This window comes from Peromyscus maniculatus, chromosome 3 (assembly GCF_049852395.1).
Source record: "Peromyscus maniculatus bairdii isolate BWxNUB_F1_BW_parent chromosome 3, HU_Pman_BW_mat_3.1, whole genome shotgun sequence".
Classification (NCBI taxonomy): Eukaryota; Metazoa; Chordata; class Mammalia; order Rodentia; family Cricetidae; genus Peromyscus; species Peromyscus maniculatus.
The window spans coordinates 138877608-138898176 of record NC_134854.1 but is presented as its reverse complement, the minus strand read 5'-3'; the positions used below and the strand labels follow the sequence as shown (position 1 = coordinate 138898176).

General features: G+C 50.2%; 2 protein-coding genes across 5 annotated transcripts in view; one reads left to right on the top strand and one right to left on the bottom strand.

The window, feature by feature from the left end:
* Rassf4 (Ras association domain family member 4) overlaps nt 1–20027 on the top strand; it is a 40877-nt gene extending 20850 nt beyond the window's left edge. Inside the window, exons 4-12 of one of the 4 annotated variants that reach the window (XR_006070551.2) lie at nt 9193–9335; nt 10972–11063; nt 11688–11845; nt 15058–15159; nt 15391–15442; nt 16425–16546; nt 17282–17379; nt 18554–18717; nt 19111–20027. Coding sequence is in view for 2 of the 4 variants with exons in the window: in XM_015997270.3 (XP_015852756.2) it covers nt 9193–9335; nt 10972–11063; nt 11688–11845; nt 15058–15159; nt 15391–15442; nt 16425–16546; nt 17282–17379; nt 18554–18610; nt 19111–19210 (924 nt within the window). In the remaining 2 variants the exon portion in view is untranslated. Of the gene's footprint in view, nt 1–9192; nt 9336–10971; nt 11064–11687; nt 11846–15057; nt 15160–15390; nt 15443–16424; nt 16547–17281; nt 17456–18553 lie in introns of all 4 variants that reach the window. The other 3 variants (XM_015997270.3, XR_013050096.1, XM_006978543.4) reach the window with 3 other exon arrangements.
* Depp1 (DEPP autophagy regulator 1) lies at nt 2867–4995 on the bottom strand. The gene is made up of 2 exons (XM_006978542.4): nt 4779–4995; nt 2867–3965 (listed from the first exon to the last, which is right to left on the bottom strand). The coding sequence occupies exon 2, from the start codon at nt 3961–3963 to the stop codon at nt 3349–3351; it is 615 nt and encodes a 204-aa protein (XP_006978604.1). The 5' UTR covers nt 3964–3965; nt 4779–4995; the 3' UTR covers nt 2867–3348.
* Nucleotides 20028–20569: the final 542 nt, after the last annotated feature.

Below are 20569 nucleotides of genomic sequence, written 5' to 3'. Positions count from 1 at the left end.
TACAATGGAAATCTGGTTCACTTTGCCTCTCTTCTAGTTATCACCATGGACCTTTTCCTTAGGGGGAAAAAAAAAAAAAAAAACACAAACCTGAGGTTCTCACAAGTTAAGTCCCTAGCTGTATTGTCTTAGCAACTTTTCCTGAGGAGATACAGCACATACATATGCCTACTCACCCCAGAAAAGGAATCCATTATTGATCCAAGTAACAATTGTACCCAAGTTCAGTTTGGTGAACTTGGGGTATCCTAACAGGAGTGTGGGTGAGAGGTGACTTACAGGCACAATGAAAGCCCACCCCAGCACCGGTGATGATTCGTGAAGCTCTGCACAGCTTACAGGTAGGGAAGACTCTCCCCCTGGCAGCTGGCTGCCGAGCCTCCTCCTCAGCAGCTGTTTACTGCATCTGTAGCCCTGGGGAGGGCCCTGGTGAATCTTGAGGTTCAGCTTTCCCAGCCATGCACAGTTTGTTTACTTCCGGCGTCTCTTGAGCCTCCCCTTCTCCTTCCTGGAGGGGAGAGTTCACTTCACAGGACTTTGGAGTCAACGAGGCAGGCTGGCGCAGCTCCAGAGCCTGAGCGCCACTGGTAAGAACAGCAGAATGGACATTTCTGGCATTAAGGTTTAGAACTCACTGGAGTCCTGAATGGGGGCTCACTGAACAGGTCTCAGACACTGGGCAGTTTGTTACTCTTGAGCCCCAGGCTATAAGGTACCTTCAAGTTCCTGAAGCACTCACCACTTGGGTGTGCCCTGGAAGAGACTCTCCCGGTTGTCATAAGCCTTGCTCATAGCAACTGCAGCCTAGGTGTACAGTTTGGGGACAAACTCCCTCATTGCACGTAGGAAGCCTGTAGAGAGATGAGGTACATCTGTGGGTGGGGGACGCCCTGGGACAACTGTTTCCCAATGACCTTTCTCCCAATTACTAAGAACCAGAGGAAGCAATTCAGCTCTCTAGAGGACAGTCAGCCAGTTGACTGTAAAACGGCCTTTGGGGTAGTTTTGCTTCTGCCACAATGAAAAGTGTAGCTTCTAAGAACAATCAGTACCTTTTGAAGTTGGCGGTTTTTCTGGAAACGCTGATGTATAAACCTGTCAGTATGAGCAGATATACTAACCCCACCCATGGTGTCTGATCAGGTTTTCCCAACAAGCCTTGAAACTAAACCTTAGTGGTTCATGGTCTCCCCCTGGTGGCTGTGTGCCACACTGCATCCATTTCTACTGTATGGTACAGTGTGTGAAACACTCAGTGTTCCTCCCCCTTGTACACTCTGATCCTTCCCTAGAAAGCGTGGACTGCCCCCTCTCTGGGAACCCTGGAGTGAATAGTTGACCCTCTGAATATTTGTCCCCTGGGAGCTGCAAAGTGTCTATTAGACCGCCCTGGTCTCTGCAGCTTGGGGGCACTGCCTTCCCCAGATCGTTAATGGACTTGATAGTATAGAGTGGTGTAGGGTGGGGCAGAGCACCGTCTCAAGTCGACAATTAGCATCTTTCACATCAGGGAATATTTGAGCAAGTTCCGTGACTGTGCAGCAGCCTGACTTCTGAGCACATAGGGTATCCACTAGAGCCATGCCAATGCCAGGTGTCTCCCTCCTGCCCAGTCTTCGCACTGCTTGGCAGAAGGGGACAGAAAGAGGCTGGCTAAAGCAAGCCTTGCCCACCTAGTCTCCAGACAGGTACCCACTGAGCAGTAGGTCGGTCTTCCTATCACACATGGGGACATTTTGTCTAAAGGCTGCCTTATAGAACGGCAGTTTGAGGCTACTGAGGAGACACAGCAAGCTGACAGATGCATACTGCCTCTCTGTCCATGTCCACTTACCCAGCTTCCCAATCCTGTTAAGGGTGAAGGATGATGTTGGTGTCCTGCATTTTACAAATAAGAAAATTGAACAAATTGCTTGTCTGAAACATTTTCTTTTTGGTATGTGGTTTACATTCTGTTTCTGAGAAAATACATGCAAAAGAAGACAGCAAAGTGGTTAAGATCTCTCTCTCTCTCTTACACACACACAGAGAGAGAGAGAGAGAGAGAGAGAGAGAGAGAGAGAGAGAGAGAGAGAGAGAGAGAGAGAGAGACCGGCAGTGCACCAAGCAAGCTCAGCCGCACCCCAGCTTTCCCCTTCTCTCCTGGACACTTCTATCCCGAGCGTGGTCAGCTGGCTCCAGCCTAGTACAAGGGAATGGGTGCTGGGCCTTGAGTTCTGATTTCTTTTTCTGCTCTCTGAGAACACAGCTGCCTCTCTGAGAAAGGAAATCCTTCCATCACCGACTCCCCCTCTTCACCCTCTTGCTTGGTAGATGCCCCCAGGAGCTGGTATTCTCTGGGCTGTGGGGATCCAGTGCTGGCCTGAATGTCCAAAGCCTTTGGACATCCAGGCTTAGCTAGAACAAGGTGGTTGAACAACTTCCCCCTGGGAACCCCTTCCTGTGGCAGAGGCTCAGGTGAAGATGTTAGGTACACTAAAGGACAAGTGGAGACTAGGCCGCCAGATCCGGGCATGTGGCAGCCTTCAGCCTGTGTGCTGCAGATTCCATTTTGGCCCTGAGCATGTCTCTGGCACCACAATGAGATTCAGGCACTGGAGCCAAGACAGCAGGTTCCCCAGGTGCCTAGGTGACAGTCCGTAGGAAATGCAGTGATAAATCTGCTGAGACCTCATGTATTTTGTTGGGCCTCAGGAAATATGCACCTCAAGGGGGATAGAGACCAGGCCCTTACTTGGAAGCCTTTTGGACAGTGGTTCTCAATCAGTGGGTCTCAACCCTTTTAAGGGTCAAAAAACCCTTTCATGGGGGTCGCCTAAAACCATCAGAAAACACGTTTATATTATGATTCATAACAGTAACACAATTACAATAGCAACAAAAACAATTTTATGTTTTGGGGTCACCACAACATGAGGAACATATTAAAGGGTCACAGCATTAGAAAGGTTGAAAACCACTGCTTTAGGGAGCGGAGACCCCCTCCCCTCCCTTGGCCCTTGATTTCACATGAGACTTTGGCGGACACCCAGAGTACAGCACACATTTCCTCATTAGAATGATCTGGGAGGTGGTCACTCCACTCACAGTCAGTCATTTTAACCATGATAAAACCAAGGAATAGAGACACCAAGTCACTCCTTCACGGTCACCAGCCAGCTGGTGACAAACGGATGGTACCAGTCAGGTTGCATTGTAGGAGCCAGACTGTCAGTACTCTTTAGACACTGGGTCTCACTAGGAATTGCCCAGTCCCTGCAGACCTGCCAGGAGGAGTCCACAGGAGAGGGAAGCTGGGGGAGGCCACAGGGACCCACCACATTCTTCATGAACTTTGGCTGGGAGGGGTTAGAGTTCATGGATCACTGGGAGGTGCAGGTAGAGTGTACTGAGGAGGCTGCTGGGGCGAGAGCCGGAGACGGAAGCTGAAGCCTGGTGAGACTTTCTAGAAGTCCAACTTTTCAGGTTGGAGGTCTGCTGCCTATGCCCCGATTTTCTTCCCAGGGCATACTCGGGTACCCTGGCCTCACAGAGCCTCCCCATGTCCTTGTCCATCTGCTTGTGTACACCCCCATGGCCAAAAGAGCTGGTCCCATTGGGCAGGTCTCTTCTATCTGTGTGTTGTTCCTGGGACTTCCCGAAGAGCCAGTCCAGAGGGTTGTCAGTGCCAGGAGAGGGCAGTGTGGGCTGGCTGCTGAAGCAAGGAGAGCAGTCTCCTAGAGACTCAGCCTGGCGCCTCTTCTCTCTGGTCCACGCTGGACGGTAGGGTCTGTGGGGTCGGCTCTGGACTATGACCTTGTCCAGCACTGAGGTCGGCTGTGCCAGCTGACAGATAGACCTAACATAGTCATCCAGGCTGGGAGAGGTTGGGGGCTCCTGCCCAGGTGCCCCATGTGGTAACTCCTCTGAAGTTTCCCGAATCGTTGGCAAGTGGGGCACGGGCAGCCGAAGCCGGGACCTCATTGCTGCAAACAAAGCAAAACCAAGCTGTTGGCCAAGAGAAAATAGTGGCCTACCATGCCATCCTGACACCCTCCTACCTCCTTCCCGTCACTGTAGAAGTTACACAGGACTCGGGTACCCAGAAAGCAATAAGAAACCTGTGGATCTGAGACCAGGGCTCATCCCCCAGCTCTTCCTTTCTGATATCAAAGCCCACATGCTAAGACTTCATTGCTAGTGTAGTGTAGATAATCGGGGCTGGAGAGATGGCTCTGCAATTAAGAGTACTTATTCTTGCAAAGGACCCGAGTTCAATTCTTAGCACACACATACATGGTGGCTCAAACCATCTATAAATACAGTTCCTGGGGATCCAACAGGCGTGTATGTAGTACACATACATTCGTGTAGGCAAAACATTCATGCATATAAAGTAAAATTAGTTAAAAAATTTAAAACAAAGAATGAACAAATAAGAGAACTGAGGGTACTATTTGGGGTCTGAGGACACCCAGATTTTAAACCCATCTCAGTCACTTAATGAGCTGCACACCTTTGACAATGTCACCTCTACTTGCCCATCTGAAAAACAGGGTTATTAACAGCCCACTGGCAGGGATATTATGGGAAATGCATGAAATCATAGCTTTGACATCACAGCTCTTGAGTTCCTTGTAAGCACGAAAGCCTTGGGCAAACACCATATTATCTTAGCCATCAGTGGCACCCACCACCCTGGTCTCTATCCAGTAGCCAGGCATGCTGCAAGAGCTCAGGGTGAGAAATGCCCTCAGATACAAACTAGCGTCAAACCAGAGGACAGTCGCTCCTCTTACCTGTGGGTCAGCAGACAGGGCGGCGGGGAGTCTTGATGAGTAAAGGTTGTCTAATCCAAAGGAAGCACCCAGAGGTGCGCAGTCACAGCCACGTCGCCAGCTCCCGAACAATCAGGGCGATGTGCCGTGGATTCTCCTCCTGTGCTGTCTGGCAAACCCGGACCCCCACTGCTGCTTTTAAATGTTTCCTCCAGTCGTCAATCACTGTCAGGAAAGCTCAAAATAGCAGCGCTTAGGAAGGTTCTCAGAGGAAAACAGGGTGGAGGGCGGGGCTTGGCCCAGCTGCCAGCCTGGCATTTGTGTGTGTGTGTGTGCCTGTGGGAAGCTGGGAAATGTTTACACTGCAGGGTGAGGGGTGGGGCAGCCGCCTGGCCTTGGCTTAGAGACAGTTTCACTATAGGTAGAGACCAAAGCCAGATTAGAGGGTGCTGGGAGAGCCTGGAGGCACCACAGGACCCTCACAGGGAGCCCAGAGGTCTGCCAGCCCTGTCTGGTGCAGCACAGTATTTTTTACTGTGTGTTACACCAGCTCCTATGATCCTGTGACATGCTGGCCTTCTTCTAATTTTTGCTGAGTGCTGGGGCCAGCACTTGTGACCTGGATGACACATAAGCCTTGCAGGGCTCTAGCCTGGAGTCTTCCTGGGCCTGCTGCAAAGTGTGGGACACCCCCTTACACAAGCACTAGGGCAGCCCGGGGATCTGGCCTGTTCTAGAAACATCTTAGATGGGACGCTTTCGAGGGAAAATTTGCTTACGCATTGTTTACCAGATGTGTGGTGGTACTACTGTGTGCCAGTGACTGCTCAAGGCATAGCAAATGATGTGGACAGATCTGGATCCGTGGAGCTTGTTTCCCAGGCAGAGAGATAAACAAGTCACTGATGGGCAGGTGCAGGGACCCGGCACTCACCATGGCTGCAAAAAAAGTACAGTAGGGTTATGGGGCAGGACCAAAAGCTGTTGTTGTAGGTGGGGTTGTCAGAAATATCTTCTCTAAGGGGTGACATTGGTGCAGAGATCTGAAAACCATGGGGCAGTACATGCAAAGGCCCTGGGATAATAATGTGCTCAGCATACTCTGGGGACAACGGGAGCCTGCATGCATGGTCCAGGTGAGCCGGTCAGAAGATACCAAGGCAATGGCAGGGCAATGCGGGTTCAAATAAAGGGCTGCAGTGTGGCTTCTGCCAACTGTCATGCTCAGGCTAATGACGGTGGCTGTGGGGAACTAAGGGACTCCAGGGGTGCCACCAACACAGCAGCCACTGAAGGCAAGGTGGACATCCCTGGGAAAGTTCAGTAAGAAGCGGACTGTGCATTTCTCAGGCCTCAGCACCTCTGCTCACCTGGAACACATCTGTCTTCTGCCCTCAGGAGCGGCAAGAAGGGGAGCCACAGAGGGGACAGGTACTGATCAGGTCTGATATGTGAGGGCTGGACGGACCCTAGACTCCGGCAGCAAGGGGAGCTGCTGGTCCCTTGTCCATGTATCCTAGGTGTGGCATTAATGCCACAGGTAAAGGCGTGGGACACTGGAGCTACTGAACAACGCTTAAGTCAGGTGGCAGTTCCCAGCTCACACCTGAAGGACTCCATAGGACTTGTGTCTGTTTCTCTGGCTCTCAGAGAAATTTCTTAGCAGCTGGCTGATGAGTTGAGAGGCTGGACTAAAGAGGAAAGTGCTTACTGTCCAGAAGGCTTGCCTGATGTGTGAGCTAAGGCTCTCTTGGTTGGCCACACCACAGGAGCAGCAGACCCTGCCTGTGTGCTGGATCCTGGCAGCTCTGGCCCGGCCTCAACTTTCTTTTCATTTCATTAGAGACCCTTGTCAGCAGCTGGCTGATTGCACTCTTCCCCCCTGGCCTCTCCACGGTGTCTTCTTGTCTCAGGCAGCTCCTAGCTTTCACAGTCCTCAGGCTGCCATATTGCCTCTTCCATTTGCTGAGGAGGCTAGACTGGCTGTTAGGGCACCTTTTCACTCCATCTCACCCCATTCACTACCATCCAGGGCCCAATGCATTTTCCAGGGACCCCCTCCACCCCCCTTAGTGCTCCTCCTACATTCACTGTAAGCCACTCATATTGAAGCCATGGCTTCTTCATCTCTCTCATCTCTGAGCCTTGGGTGGGACTAAGGGTGATGAGTGTCCATGAAAGAGCTGTGTGCTGAGAATTTCCAAGTATGCTGGGGGCTTTTCTTACTCCCCCTAGAGACACTTTAAACTGTAGATCGATGCCAGCCTTTTATTTATGGGAGTTGAATTTCACATCTGAGCCTGCTTTTGATCATTACTTTTTTTGCCTGATTTTTAAGGCTTATTTATTTATTTATTTATTTATTTATTTATTTATTTATTTTATTCTATGTGTGTGAGTGATTTTCCCTGCATGTGTACCATGTGCATGCAGTGCCCACAGAGGTCAGAGGAGGGAATTGAATCCCCTGGAACTGGAATTACAGATATTTGCAAACCAACACCCAGGTGCTGGGAATCAAACCTGGGTTCGCTTCAAGCACATGAAGTGTTCTTAACTGCTGAGCCATCTCTCCAGCCCTTTGCCTGTCTGTTAAGGCAAACACTGCATATCAGAAAGCTGTGTGTGTTTTTGATAGCCTTAGACTGTTCTTTCTGTGGGCAGTGAGGTGTTTGAAACTGGACGTGACTGCTAAGGGACCCTGAGACCCACACTGACGGTACAGCTGATGCACGGATGAGTTTTCATGGTGTGGCTGTCCTCACGGGGACTTTCCATGACAATGAAGAGAGAAGCAGAATGTGGGGGAGGGGAACTGCATGCTTTCACTTAAGTGTTGTGTGGAATCCAAAATCAATCAAGCTCACAGAAGCAGAAAGAAGGATGGCTGTCAAGAACGGTGAAGGTAGGGAAGTGGGGATTTTTGTAGATGAGTGAAAGCTTGCAGTTCAAGCTGCAGCAGTCTGAGAGGTCCACAGGGCAGTGCCGTGCCCATTGCAACCAACTCTGCACTGTGCGTGTAAGCATTCATTAGGTGTGTGAGTCTTCAGCCCTCACTTAGTGGGCCAATCACGCCCTTCACCACTGTGCCTGAGAAATCACTCTTTGATGGACTCTCTGTAGCAGAGGGGAAAACTAATCCCAGGCCTTGCTTAGGACTCAGGTTCCATGGGTCAGGAAGCCCGACTGCACCCTGAACCCTTAATCAGGACCCACACCATCACCATCATCCTTTGTGTTCACAAGCATCTTCAGAGTGCATGTGTGCCATCATGAATCATAGTTACCAGGCATCCCTGTTGACTTTGAAATCCAAGATGGGAACCATGTTGCAAATAGATACGGAAAGAGGTTAATTATGGTTTAAGTCGTAACTAGATCCAGAACACCACTGAATAAATACCCAAAAGAAAGGAGAGAATAAGAGAAAAGAGGTAGAGGGAGAATAGGGGCGTGGGGGACTCTTATGTTAAATGTTCTTAGCAGGAAACATAAAAGTAAAGAAATAAAATACTGGGTGAGACGGCTTTGAGAGAGAGGTTGAAGCCTCTGTAGAGGTGCTGGAGATTTCTGGTAGGTCACTGGCAGTTCAGTTTCTCATGGAGTGAGCTTGTACAGAGAGCCTGGAATAGTCCCATGAAGGCAGAGGCAGGATATATGTCAGAGACAATCAACCAGGGACATAAGGGGTTTGAGCCAGAGTCAGGTGGGGTGCCTGTGGAGGGGAATACTGTGAATGAGGGTTGGGGAGCAGTCATTTCATTTGCAGACCTAAGGAAATCAAAGCAGGCCTGGGTCTGTCTCAGTATAAAAACTGTTGCAGAAATACTGGCCATGGGAATGTCCCAGAAGTGTTAAGCAAACCAACACCCACCACCAGCAAAAAAAAGGTAGGGTGGCTGGAGGTGAGCTCAGTCCAGGACAGTTGGTGCTGCCGCTGTCTGGATGTGTGGAGAGAAGGACAAGGCAAGGCCTGGGGCGGGGGGGTGGGGGGGGGGTGGTGGTGGTGCACAACGTCCAGTAGAACCTGGTGAGTGAGGGGTTCTCTGTCCCGGTACAGTTTGAGCCAAGGAGCCTCGCCCAGCACAAGTGGCCAGGCCATGCTTCCCCAGACCATGCTTCCTCCCGGCAGTGTGGACGTGCCTGCCAGACACTTACAGTGTCCTGGGGGACTCCTGACTCAGCAGCTCCGTGCTGGCTCCGTCTCTGGCCGTGGCCGGACCTGGGCTCAGAAGCGGAAAGAACACCTCCTGCTTCCTCCCGCGGATCCCTGCCCTCATGCATTGAAGCACGTGCACGCTGCTCGCTCTTCCCTGGGGGAGAAGTGTAATTGGGGCTTGGAACCTGCTGTTTCTGAGGGGTCAGAGGGAGGAAGAACAGCAGCCTTTAGGGAAGCTGCTGTTCGTGAAGAAACTGACCTGTGTGGGCCCCACAGGAAGAAGGGGCTCTGATCATCGAAGGACTCCTCAATATCGCCTGGGGACTCAGACGACCCATCCGGCTCCAGATGCAGGATGATCGGGAGCGAGTGCACCTGCCGTCTGCCTCATGGATGCCTGAACGGCCCAGCTACCTCCAGTGAGTGCCTGGCAGGTGGGGCAAAGCCAGGGGCCTCCATGACACCCATTATCTTGAGCACCACATGGGTTATATGTGAAGTATCCCCTGCCTTGGGGTAGATGCCCTACTGCTGTGTGGAGCTTAGGCATGGGAGTAAATCAATCTCCCTCTCATATTCGGTGGCTACCTCGGTCCTTTCTAACCTTGCCCACCCCAACATGCAGTCCTACTTAGGGTGCCCTCCCTGTTTAGGTTATATGACCGTTGCCCCTCCTCCAGAATAGTCATGCTTCCAACACCTGTTTTATGGTACTAGAGCCTGAACCCAGGGCGAAGCACATACCAATGGGCTATGTCCTCAGCCCACTGGGATCTATCTCCTCAGGGGAAATGTTAGGCATTCACACAAATTTATCTTTCCGCTCACTACTACTGTTTTACATGAGTGACAGATTCTGTTTGGATAAGCTTACCAAAATTTAAGTCCAGATTTATTTTACCACCAGGAGGAAGGCAGTTAGTCTGTGTTTTGCTTCTTCATGTAATGGCTTTTCAGAGGCAAACATTTAGAATTTGGTTCCTGTCAGATATGCAGGTAAGATAGGCATGGTGACACAGGTTTGCCTGAGATTACAGCACTCGATAAACTGAGGCAGGAAGATTATGAGTTTGAACCCAGGCTCTGCTACATACTAAGATATTACTTTAAAAAATCATATATGAAGGAGCTGGAGAGATGGCTCAGTAGTGATGAGCACTTATTGCTCTTGCAGAGGACCTGGGTTCAGTTTCCAGCGTCCATGTGGTGGTTCAGAGCTGCCCATAACTCCAGTCCTAGGGAATCCAGTGCCCTCTTCTGGCCTCTGGGGGCTCCTGCAACACGTGGTGCACACAAACTCACATAGCCAAATACACATGCACATTAAATAAATCAATAGATCTTAAAAGATAATACATGCAGATGAAATGAGTACTCTGGGAACATGGAGCATGCTGACATACCAGCTCTTATAACCAGGTGTCCCTGGTCACTGGTACAAAATTTTGAGCCACATAGACTTAAAGCATAAGGATTCCTTGGAACGGCTGCAAGTGTGACCCATGCTTCCCCTCACCACCTCAAGGCAAAAGCAGTCCCATCAGCAATCCCAGCCACAGCCCCAGTTGTCCAAACTACTCTTTTCTCATTCTTTCCACTTCCTGTGTACTGAATGCCACCCACCTCCCATTACATCTGTGCCTGCCCTAGCTTGATGCTACCTTCTTTGACTTGGGGTGAGAATCATTCCTGCCAAGAGGCCTGGAGATTCGATCCCCAGGGTTAACCTTGCCTGATTCCTTAGACTCACAACACCTTCAACAAACCCAGCAAGCTCATAATGGCACACAGCTGTGCAGGCACTAACCTGGCTGAGCCTGCATCCCAAGAATGCGTGGGCACAGGCTTTGCACATGGTCTGTGACACAGCCCAGAACAACCACTCTTTCCAAGGGCCAGGCTCCCAGTCCTTCCAATAGATGCTGTGAGGAGTTCTCTCTTATACTGATACACTCCACTCAACCTCTGTGGCTCCACACTTGTGGCCTGCCTGTAAAAGCAGTGGGGCTCTTCTCTGTCCACAGCCACTTGAGAACTACGCTTCTCTTTTTTCAGAAAGGAGGCTTCACCCCAGGACAGCAAGGTCACCACAGAGGAGCCTAGAGCTCAGCCTGCAAACAAGGCTGAGGTTTCCAGGGATAGCTCAGGTAAGCAACGCCCAGAAGACCCTAGCCTGTCTTAGGGGGTGCATGCGGTCTTGGAAGAACAGCCATGTGGAAGAATTGCCATACTGTCTCATGAGAGACCCTTGCTAAGCATCTGTCAGCAGGAAATAGGTGTGGCACACTCTTACTCATTTCTTTTATGGAAAAGGTAGCAGAGGCTTGTAGAAATGTCACCTTGTGTCGTGGGCCTGAGTCTCCTGCAAAGAGCTGCGATATAAAAAGGAAGGGGCCCAATGGTGGATGCTGTTCCCCTTTGTCCCAAGCCTCTAGGACCTCATCCTCACACTCTAAGATCAGTGATCATGCATCTGTGGTCTCTGTCCCCTTTCCTTAGCACCTAGTGAAAGACTTGTCCCTGATGGAGTGCTCAGAGGACAAGGCTAGAGTGACCACATACCTCAGTGGGTACCATAAGATGTACTGTGGCACTGACAAGCTCAGCGTCCAACCAAGGATCAGCATTACCAGCATGATGCACTACAGTGTGATGTGACTACAGGGTTCCAGGGAGCCACAAAACCCAACAGACAGTGTCACTGCTGGAGCCACGACGCTCACTGTTACCACCCTCCACACTCCCACCTTCTCGTCTATTTCTTTCTGCAGGACCCGTAGAGGAGGATGAGGAGGTCCCACAGCTTATGCGGACCAAGAGTGATGCCAGCTGTATAATCCAGAGGAGGCCCAAGTCCCGGGCCCCCCATGAAGCCCAGAAGATACGACGGCACCGCTTCTCCATCAATGGGCACTTTTATAACCACAAGGTGATGTCTCCATCTGATCTTTCCTGGGCCCTGAGGCAGAAAGAACAGGAATTATTTCCCAGCACAGAAAAGCAGCCCCCATAACATTGGGCATTAGTCCCAACCCGCCAATAGCCTTCAAGATAACTGCTGGTGGCCTGTGCTGAAAGCTCAAGAAGGTGACTAGCTGTAGCCACACCAGCACAGCATCCACAGCCAGGGCTTCCCCCACACAGCCACTGCCTGACTCCTCTAAGTTGTATGGACTTGGGGCAAGAAAGTCCTAAGCAGACAATAACGCCAAGTTTATTTTACTTATTTATTTATTTATTTATTTATTTATTTATTTATTTATTTATTTATTTATGTTTTTCGAGACAGGGTTTTTCTGTGTAGCTTTGCACTTTTCCTGGATCTCATGCTGTAGCCCAGGCTGGCCTCAAACTCACAGAGATCCGCCTGCCTCTGCCTCCGAGTGCTGGGATTAAAGGCGTGTGCCACCACCGCCCAGCCAACCAAGTTTATTTTTAATGAGCCCATCCTTGTAAGGCTTCCACTCGGGGGTCACTTGAACATTCCACGGGAACATCACGTACCCAGCAGCCCCTCTCCCTGGGTAATTAAGTTGTCTTGCTGAGGTGTGCCCAGAGCCTACGTGTCTCTTCCCAGAGAACCTGGGGATCTCTGAGTTCCCAGCAGTTCACCTTTTGTGCAAGTATGTATTGTACTGACCTTAGGAAAAGATCACCTTCCCCTAATTACATCATCCCATTAACACATGAACTATAAAAGGAGAAGTTGATTGTTACTAAAAATGGAATGCGTGGCCGGCCGTCCGGGTGAGGCCCCGCCTGGAGTGTTCTGTGACAGGCCGTATCCTGCAATGCTGGGGATGAGGAGGGAAACTTCCAATTGAAGCAGCTGTGCTTCTCAAAGGGTGACTCACAGGAAGGACACATAGACTGCGGAGAGAGTCTTTAACCAAAACAAAAGCACAGTTTTTCACTTCCTTTTACCTCTATACGCAATTAATGTTCTTAGAAACTGGGGTACAGATTCCTTAAGCCACAGATGACAGTGAAAATTACTAATTCCCAGCCTTGATTTTCTGAGGTACTTGTCCCAGACTGTATTTCTGAGGACTGTGTGCTAGTACTTCACACTAGCATTTTCCCAGGCTGTTATGACTAACAACACGATTTTACTCCCAGACCTATCAAATCATAGGTATTCTCACTGCTTTGCCATGGCTACATGGATTCAGATGTGGTCCACTGGGATAAGAAAGTAGTCCAAGGACCTTTGTTTCTACTTGGTTGGTTGGTTTCATGTCCAAGACAGGCTTTGCACAGAACAAACACAGCCTTGTTGACAAGACTGTTTTTCTCCTTGAAGTAGCTGAATGAACTTTCCGTGTTTCTTAGGCACTAAAGCAGTGGTTCTCAACCTGTGGGTCGTGACCCTTTGAGGGGCATCAGATGAACCTTTCACAGGTGTTGCCTAAGACCGTCAGAAAACACAGATATTTGTGTTATGATTCATAAGAGTAGCAGAGTTACAGTTATGAAGGAGCAACAAAAATAATGTTATGGTTGGGGGTCACCACCACATGAACTGTATTAAAGGGTTGCAGCATTAGGAAGGTTGAGAACCACTGCTCTAAAGGCCTGTTTCGTGTACAATCTGTAACCTGGAATGCTTCTGGGTTTCATCTAGACTTAGCAGGCCCACTGCAGGGGAGTCAGTTTGGCTGGGAGGCACCAGCATGAACGGGGTAGGTAGCACATAAGCTTTCAAGCATCGCAGAATCCTTCATCATGGCACTGTTCTTTCCAGATGGGTGAGCTTGACTGGGTATTTAACCTCCAACCCTAGATTTCCTTTCTCAGAAAACAGCTACAGTTGTAGGTACTTCAGAGGGCCATTGTGAGAATTAGAGTGTGGGTAAGATGCTTCCAAGTTCAGGGCATGGCTGTAGTGCTTATAAGGCTTCCCAAGGCTCAGACGGTATCCTGGTTCATTTCCTACACAGAAGCCCTTTACTTGCTGTCAGGTTGTGTCCTGATAAGCTCATCATAAGTGGAAAGCATGAGGTGAAAGTGTGTCTAGGTCCCAAGTCACAGTATATAGTCCCAAGCCGCCAGCTGTGTACCTGGTTCAAGGCCGCACAGTGAGACCTTTCCTAAGAATAAATTTAAAATAAAAAAAAAAAGAATGCTGGGGACGTACTTCATTGTGGTAGAGTACCTCTAAGTGCTTGGCCCTGGGTTCAATTTCCAGGACCACAAAAGAATAAAAGTTACCTGCTTAGCATGGTAATACCCACTTGTAATCCTGGTCTTCAGGAGGCTAAGGCAAGAAGGTCTTGGGTTCCAAGCTAGCCTGGCCTGTATGGTCAGAACCTGTCTCAAAAAGTATGTACGGATGCTTACATAAAGAACTGTAAAGAGAACCACGTGGCTTGAGTACGGGGTGCTTGTGGTGGGGTCTTGGCATCATCTGTGCCAGGAGTGAGAGTTGATGATCGGAGGCATTATTCAGGCCATGGGAAGGAAGCCTTTGCACATTTTATAAAAGGGGATTCTGATATTGTACTACACAGGTTACAGGCCTGGCATTCTTCTCCAAAGGTGGTTTCTGAATCAGCAGGTCTCTTTTAGAAGGAGAGATGTAGGAGGACCAAGGTGGGACTGCAGGAAGCTGGGCCAGGCCACACTTTGTTATTTAGAATATTTTAAAAGGTGGTTCCATGGGCAGCAGTGTTTGGAAGAGGCTAGAAGGTGAGAGGGAGGAGCCTGCTGGCAAGCTGCACAGTGTGACGGAGGCCTCTGCTTGGACAGCACTCGGGGAAGAGTGGGTAGATTTGGAAGTGTTCAGCCTAAGTTCACAGATGTTTGTGGCGCTGATGGAGCCAGCACGAAGAGTGAAGGAGAGTCCCATGTCTTGCCCCAGTGAATTACTTCCGGGGTGGTTTCCAAGAGCCAGAGCACTGTGATTGACAGATGTGTAGAGTGTTAAGCATCTTCCTCAGAGTGCTCTAAGGACACATACTGTAACTGCTCCCTTGAGTGTCCCCGGATCTAGGAACAACCATCAAGGTCATGGCTTTGCACAAATGGGCAGGGACGGGTATTCTGAGAAGCGGTCCCCCACTGCTTGGGTCTTCTCAGAACTTTAACATTAGCCTGTGTCTCTTCTGGGCCTGCCCTGAGCTACCCATCTGTTCTACACAGACCTCCGTGTTCACTCCTGCCTATGGGTCCGTGACCAATGTCCGGGTCAACAGCACCATGACCACCCAGCAGGTGCTTACCCTGCTGCTGAACAAGTTCCGGGTAAGTGTGACCATAAGGGAGCGGCCTTGCTAAGGAGCAGGAAGTGCTGTGATGAGTGGTGGGAGGATGGGGATTGCTTCGATTGGCTGCCTTGGCTCTTGAGGGAAAGTCTAACAAGACTTCCTCTAATGAGCCAGTGTCCCTGGGATTTTAGGCAAGGAAGGGTATGGGGCGGTCTGTTTCCTTTCATTAAAAATGTTGTGGTCTGATTTCTTGTGCCTGCCTGTGCAGGTAGAAGATGGCCCCAGTGAGTTCGCACTCTACATTGTCCATGAGTCTGGGGGTAAGTGCTGGCTTCTGGTGTTCATTTGGCAAACTTGCCATCTTCTTGCCACACCATCCTCTCCACTATCAAACTTGGCTCCTTTCTGAGACTCCCTCTAAAACAGTGTAGATGAACCCTCCCGGGGCTCTTCCCATTAGCGAACCATCATGTAGCTCAGTTAGGAAGGTAGGGTCTGGCTGCAACCTAGCTCTTGTGGAACCTCTGGGCCCCTCTGCAGTCCGTGGGCAGCTTCCTGCATCCCCAAGTCTGTGTCTACTCTGCCCCTCCTCTTTGAGCTGAGTCTTTATTAAGTGATGCTATAGGACAGGACAATTATCTTCCCTCTACTTACACTCATTGGCTGGGCCTACGAAGTACACGAACCAAATGCAGGTTTCCAGGAGGAAAACAAACTAGTTTGTTAATGGGTCATCGCACATAACCATGGAAGAGATGGATTACTCAAACGAGTGCCTAGAACTCTTTTGCCATAGCCAGGAAATCAGCTTTTAGAGAATGGGAAGATGGCGAGGGGTGGGAGGGGCCTTGAGCCAGCATGGTGACAAGGGGGAGGCCAAGTGTCTGTCTGAGACGGTGAAGACAGTTTTTAGCAGCATTCACTGTGTGGATTTCTCTGTCACTGCCTCTGGGCTAACAGGGGTCTAGAGTTGTGTCTGGTGGTTAACTTCTGTCCTTGGTTGGAAGGAGATGAGAGGCCTCAACAGATTTATGTCTTGTTGTCAGACAAGTGAGGAAAGGCATCTGTTTCTTCTCACTTGCCTTAGCCAGGCGCAATCCTGAGTCCAGGGAGCTGACCAAGGGTGGTCAGTTCTGCCCTTCAGCGAGATCACACTTCTCCCAAGATGCAGACCCATGGAGGTCTGAGAAAGAGTCCCTGAACATCTGCTTTTTATCATGCCCTTGTCCTGGTAAAATAAACAAACAAGGCCGTGGGTGATCCGAACATCCCATTAATTTTGTAAAATGCCCTCTGTTTCAGAGCAGACAAAATTAAAAGACTCTGAGTACCCGCTGATATCCAGAATCCTGCATGGACCTTGTGAGAAAATTGTCAAGATCTTCTTGATGGAAGCCGACTTGAGCGAGGAAGTGCCCCATGATGTGAGTGGGGCCGAAGCTGAAAGCCTGCTCCGTGGGGAGGGACTGGGAGGCAAAGAGGGAGACTCCTCAGGGCTCTGAAGGAGCTCTTGGCCAGAGTCCTCCCAGGTAGTGTATCTTAGATCCCCACAGCTGACCTGTCAGCTTAGAGAACCGAAGGACTGGGGTCCTAAGAGACCCCAGCCCTGCCCTTTTCCTCATAACTAAAACCCTTTCCTTCACTGTAGCATGCTTTTGTTGTTATCACGTGAAAGACCCACAGAAGGGCTCCTTAACTGGGGCCAACTCAGGGCCGCTAAGTCTCAATGGTCAAACTATAAGCATATGTCCAGACCCTAAACAAAAGGGCCTATGGAGTATGGGTCCCCAAGAAGACCTTGTGGCTGTCTCCCCCAGCTTCCCAGGGCTGGTCCAGCTTCATTCCATTGTTAAACACAATGATATTCCCACTCCCCACCCATGCCAAGAACACTCGGTGTGACAATGGCACAGGCCTGAATGCTTTTCCTAATATTCAGCTCAGCATTTCCTCCAATGGACGGTCGCTGCCTTTGAGATAAGAGCAGATCCCATTCTCCCACCACGCCGAGCAGAGCATTGTGAGCAGCAGGGTGGGAAGGGAGGCAGCCCCTGTGCACACAGGGCTCCGGCCTGGACCGCTATGGAAGTCACCAGGGGAAGAAAGCACATCTTAGACTGCTCAGCTAAAGCAAGTTTTAATGTTCTTGGATTTTCTAGGTGGCCCAGTACATTAAGTTTGAAATGCCGGTGCTGGACAGTTTTGTTGAAAAATTAAAAGAAGAGGAAGAAAGAGAAATAATCAAACTGACCATGAAGTAAGCAGCTTTTCATCAGCCAGACATGGTCCTGGCCATTAGAGGACGTCTGCAGGGCATACCTCTGTCCAAGCAGGCAGGTTTCTCCCTTCTGTGGACACCAAGTGCAGTGGGGAGACCTGCTGACCATGGTGCCCAGCACTGTCTCCCTACCCACCTCCTCAGTACTGATAGCATTCTGGGGTGGTAGCTTTCTGAACTAGAGGATACATCCATTCCACCTGGGCCTCTTGTCCAGTGAGGGGCTTGGGCCGTAAGAAACTGAGCAGGGAAGGTGGAGGCAGGAGCATGGTGGGGCCTGGGTTTCTAGTTCTACTGATGACCACGTTCTGGAAAAGCAACCACACTGAGTCTGCTGGGTGGAGCTCAGCCTAGTGCAAGGGTTTTGTACTGGCAGGAAATCTCAGCCCCGTGGGAAGCGGTGATTATTGACATTCAAGCTCGGACTGCTGTTGAGGGGAACAAGGGTCAACGGTGAAGCTTGCATCAGGACAGGCTGTGACATGAATGATGCTTTGGGTCCTAATGATCTGTTTGTACCTCAGAGATGTGTGGCACAGGGCAGGGTGTATGAAGAACATTCATGAGGGCTAGGCAGGGAAGGACATGCTGTTCTACTCTGGGACATGCCTGGGTGTAGGGAGCAGTTTGGAGTCTGGCTTCATACTAATGATCTCTACTATGATGTGGAAAGCCACATCTATCCCCGGGCTTCCTTCTGGGCAGCTGGGCCTCCCTCAGATTCAGTGAAGACTCTAGAGTGAGCTGCCCATTGGTGGTGTCACTATAGGGTTTTCAAGATGGACGGGACCTGGAAATCACCTGGCCAGCAGATTCAGTGTGGGGAGAGCAATCTGAGGCCTGGGCTAAGGATGCAGCTCAGGTTATTTGCATGGCCCTGGCTGGGACCCTGTCTTCTTGAAACCTGATCTATAGTCCTGATCAGCATCCCAACACACCCCCTGTCCCTAGAGGAGAGTCTGGAATGGAATTGCCAGCATTTGTCTTTGAGGCTCTGCACAACCTGCAGCCCTGTTGAGCATCCTTGGTGAAGGACAGAGATGGCAGTTTCTGGTCAGCCATCCAGGAGCAGTGGTCTCCGCTCTCTCTGCTCTCATTTCCCTACCCTCCAGCCTTCGTGAGACCCCTTGGCTTTGTCTCTCTCTCTCTCCAGGTTTCAAGCCTTGCGTCTGACCATGCAGCAGCGCCTGGAGCAGCTGGTGGAGGCCAAGTAACTAGCCAGTGCTTGCTTTGGGGGATGCCTGTGGTAGCAAGCATGCATGGAGCTCCAGGGACCCAGCCCTAACTGATTACTGACCAATGGCTGCTGTACTCATGGTACAGGACTCCAATACTCATGCTTCTTCTAGCCTATCCACAGACTACATAGCACCCCACATCTCTAGTCTTGGCACCCTAGTGAGCATGCACGGGGACACACAGGCACTTGCTAGATAGGATCTATGTGCAAAGCCGGTCTAGGTAGTACAGAGCTTTGGAACTGTGGTACCAGCCACACCGCATGGTTGAAGAGCGTAGCCAGCCTTGTTCATGCATATTTCCAGCTTGAGAGAGAAAGAAGTATCACACCCAGCCCCTGGAGAATGGGCTTCATCAGCTTGTGCAAGTGCCTGTCCCAGAGCTTCTGCATGGCCACAAGTCCCTGCCCGCCCTTGTCATCCATGTGAACCACGAAATTCCTGCCTTCCTTTACCTCTTATTGCTACTCAGGAACTCTGCCGGAGCAGGAGCTGCCAACAGCTGTGAAACATGTCCTGATTCTAACCACTACTTCGCCATGGTGTCCTGGCCTCCAAGCCTCCTTTCATAGCCAACATGCCTGTCCCAGAAGTTAGATCAGGACTAGGACTACCAAGATCCCATCAGCTCTTGGCAGAAATCAGCCTTAACTTCTGAATGCGATCCAAAGAAATCCTTGAAAGGAGCTGTCTTCAAGAAATATGTCAACTGAATTATGTTGGGATGTTGATTTTGTAACACTGAAACAGTTCTGGCTGCCAGTAGCCCCAGAAGGCAGTGCTCTGTTTCCTTCATTGCCATCTTGTGGATGCCTGCATGCCTCTTCCCTTCTTTGGGGCTGAGCTTCTCTCTAGTGGGTAGAGATGGCTCTCAATACTTCCCATCAAAGCCTGGCAATAAGGGAAAATCTCTGGGGAACAAGGCTTCTAATTCCTCAGACCAGATACAGAACAATTTGTTTGCTGACTGATGGAAATTTCTGGAGTGAATGAGAAAGCTTCATTTATAAAACTATGCACCAGTTTCTGTCAGCCATGGAAGTGTTTGTGTAACAGCGCACACTCAAGGCAGGCTCTTTCCCCGAGGTCTTCGGACAAAGTATTTCAAGAGAAGTATGAGGAAGGTCTGCAAAGATGAAGTTCTGTCTTCCATGCAGTGCCCATGGAAGCTGCTTATGGAACCCTGAAGAGTGGAACTTGAGAAAAGCTGTGCAGTGTGGAGCCCCTGGGCAGGGTAGATGTCACATCTGGATCTTCCAGACCCAGCTCTGTCTCCATGGAGATACTTAGCTGCCACAAGAGACTTGGCTAAGTCCTCCTGCCTCCTCTCTCCCTTTTGGCACTGTTCTTTCTTAGGTGCTTAATAAAGATTGGTTGCGTTGAACAGAAGCTGCAAGGGCCAAGCTTCCTTGTGCCTTTTCCTTTTGTGTTTACTGTCTTGACCCATTCTTCTGATCTCCGAAGCTCTTATACCACACTATGAAGAGCTGTAGTTGGCAGAGAAACCATTCACCCTTAACATTGACAGAACTCGGTCACTTCATGCATGGGCTGAGGACTGGTGTGAGGCCTGAGGCAAGGCTGCCCTACCTTAAACACAGGAAAGGTCTCACTGGTAATGGTCATGGGTAGCCTGAGCAACAGCATCACCCTGAACTGCAGAACTGTAGCATCAGAACTGTAACAGGCATCTTCTAACCGGGGCTCAGGAGTCAAAAACAAATGCAGCAGGAGTTCCAGGTGGTTTTGCTGCCTGGATTTATAGTCTTGGGTCTAAGACATCTGCCTGGCCTTTGTTCAGAAGTAATTAACCAACTTGACTGTGTTATGCCAGGCCTGTCGTGGATCCTGGAGGAACAAAGCTAGAACCATGGTGATTCCTCTTCCAGAGAAGCAGTCAGACTATGGGGAAACAGTTAAGTACCTGAGAA

Excerpts from the sequence above, each read along its gene's own strand:
- Depp1 (XM_006978542.4), bottom strand. The coding sequence starts at position 3,963 with ATGAGGTCCCGGCTTCGGCTGCCCGTGCCCCACTTGCCAACGATTCGG.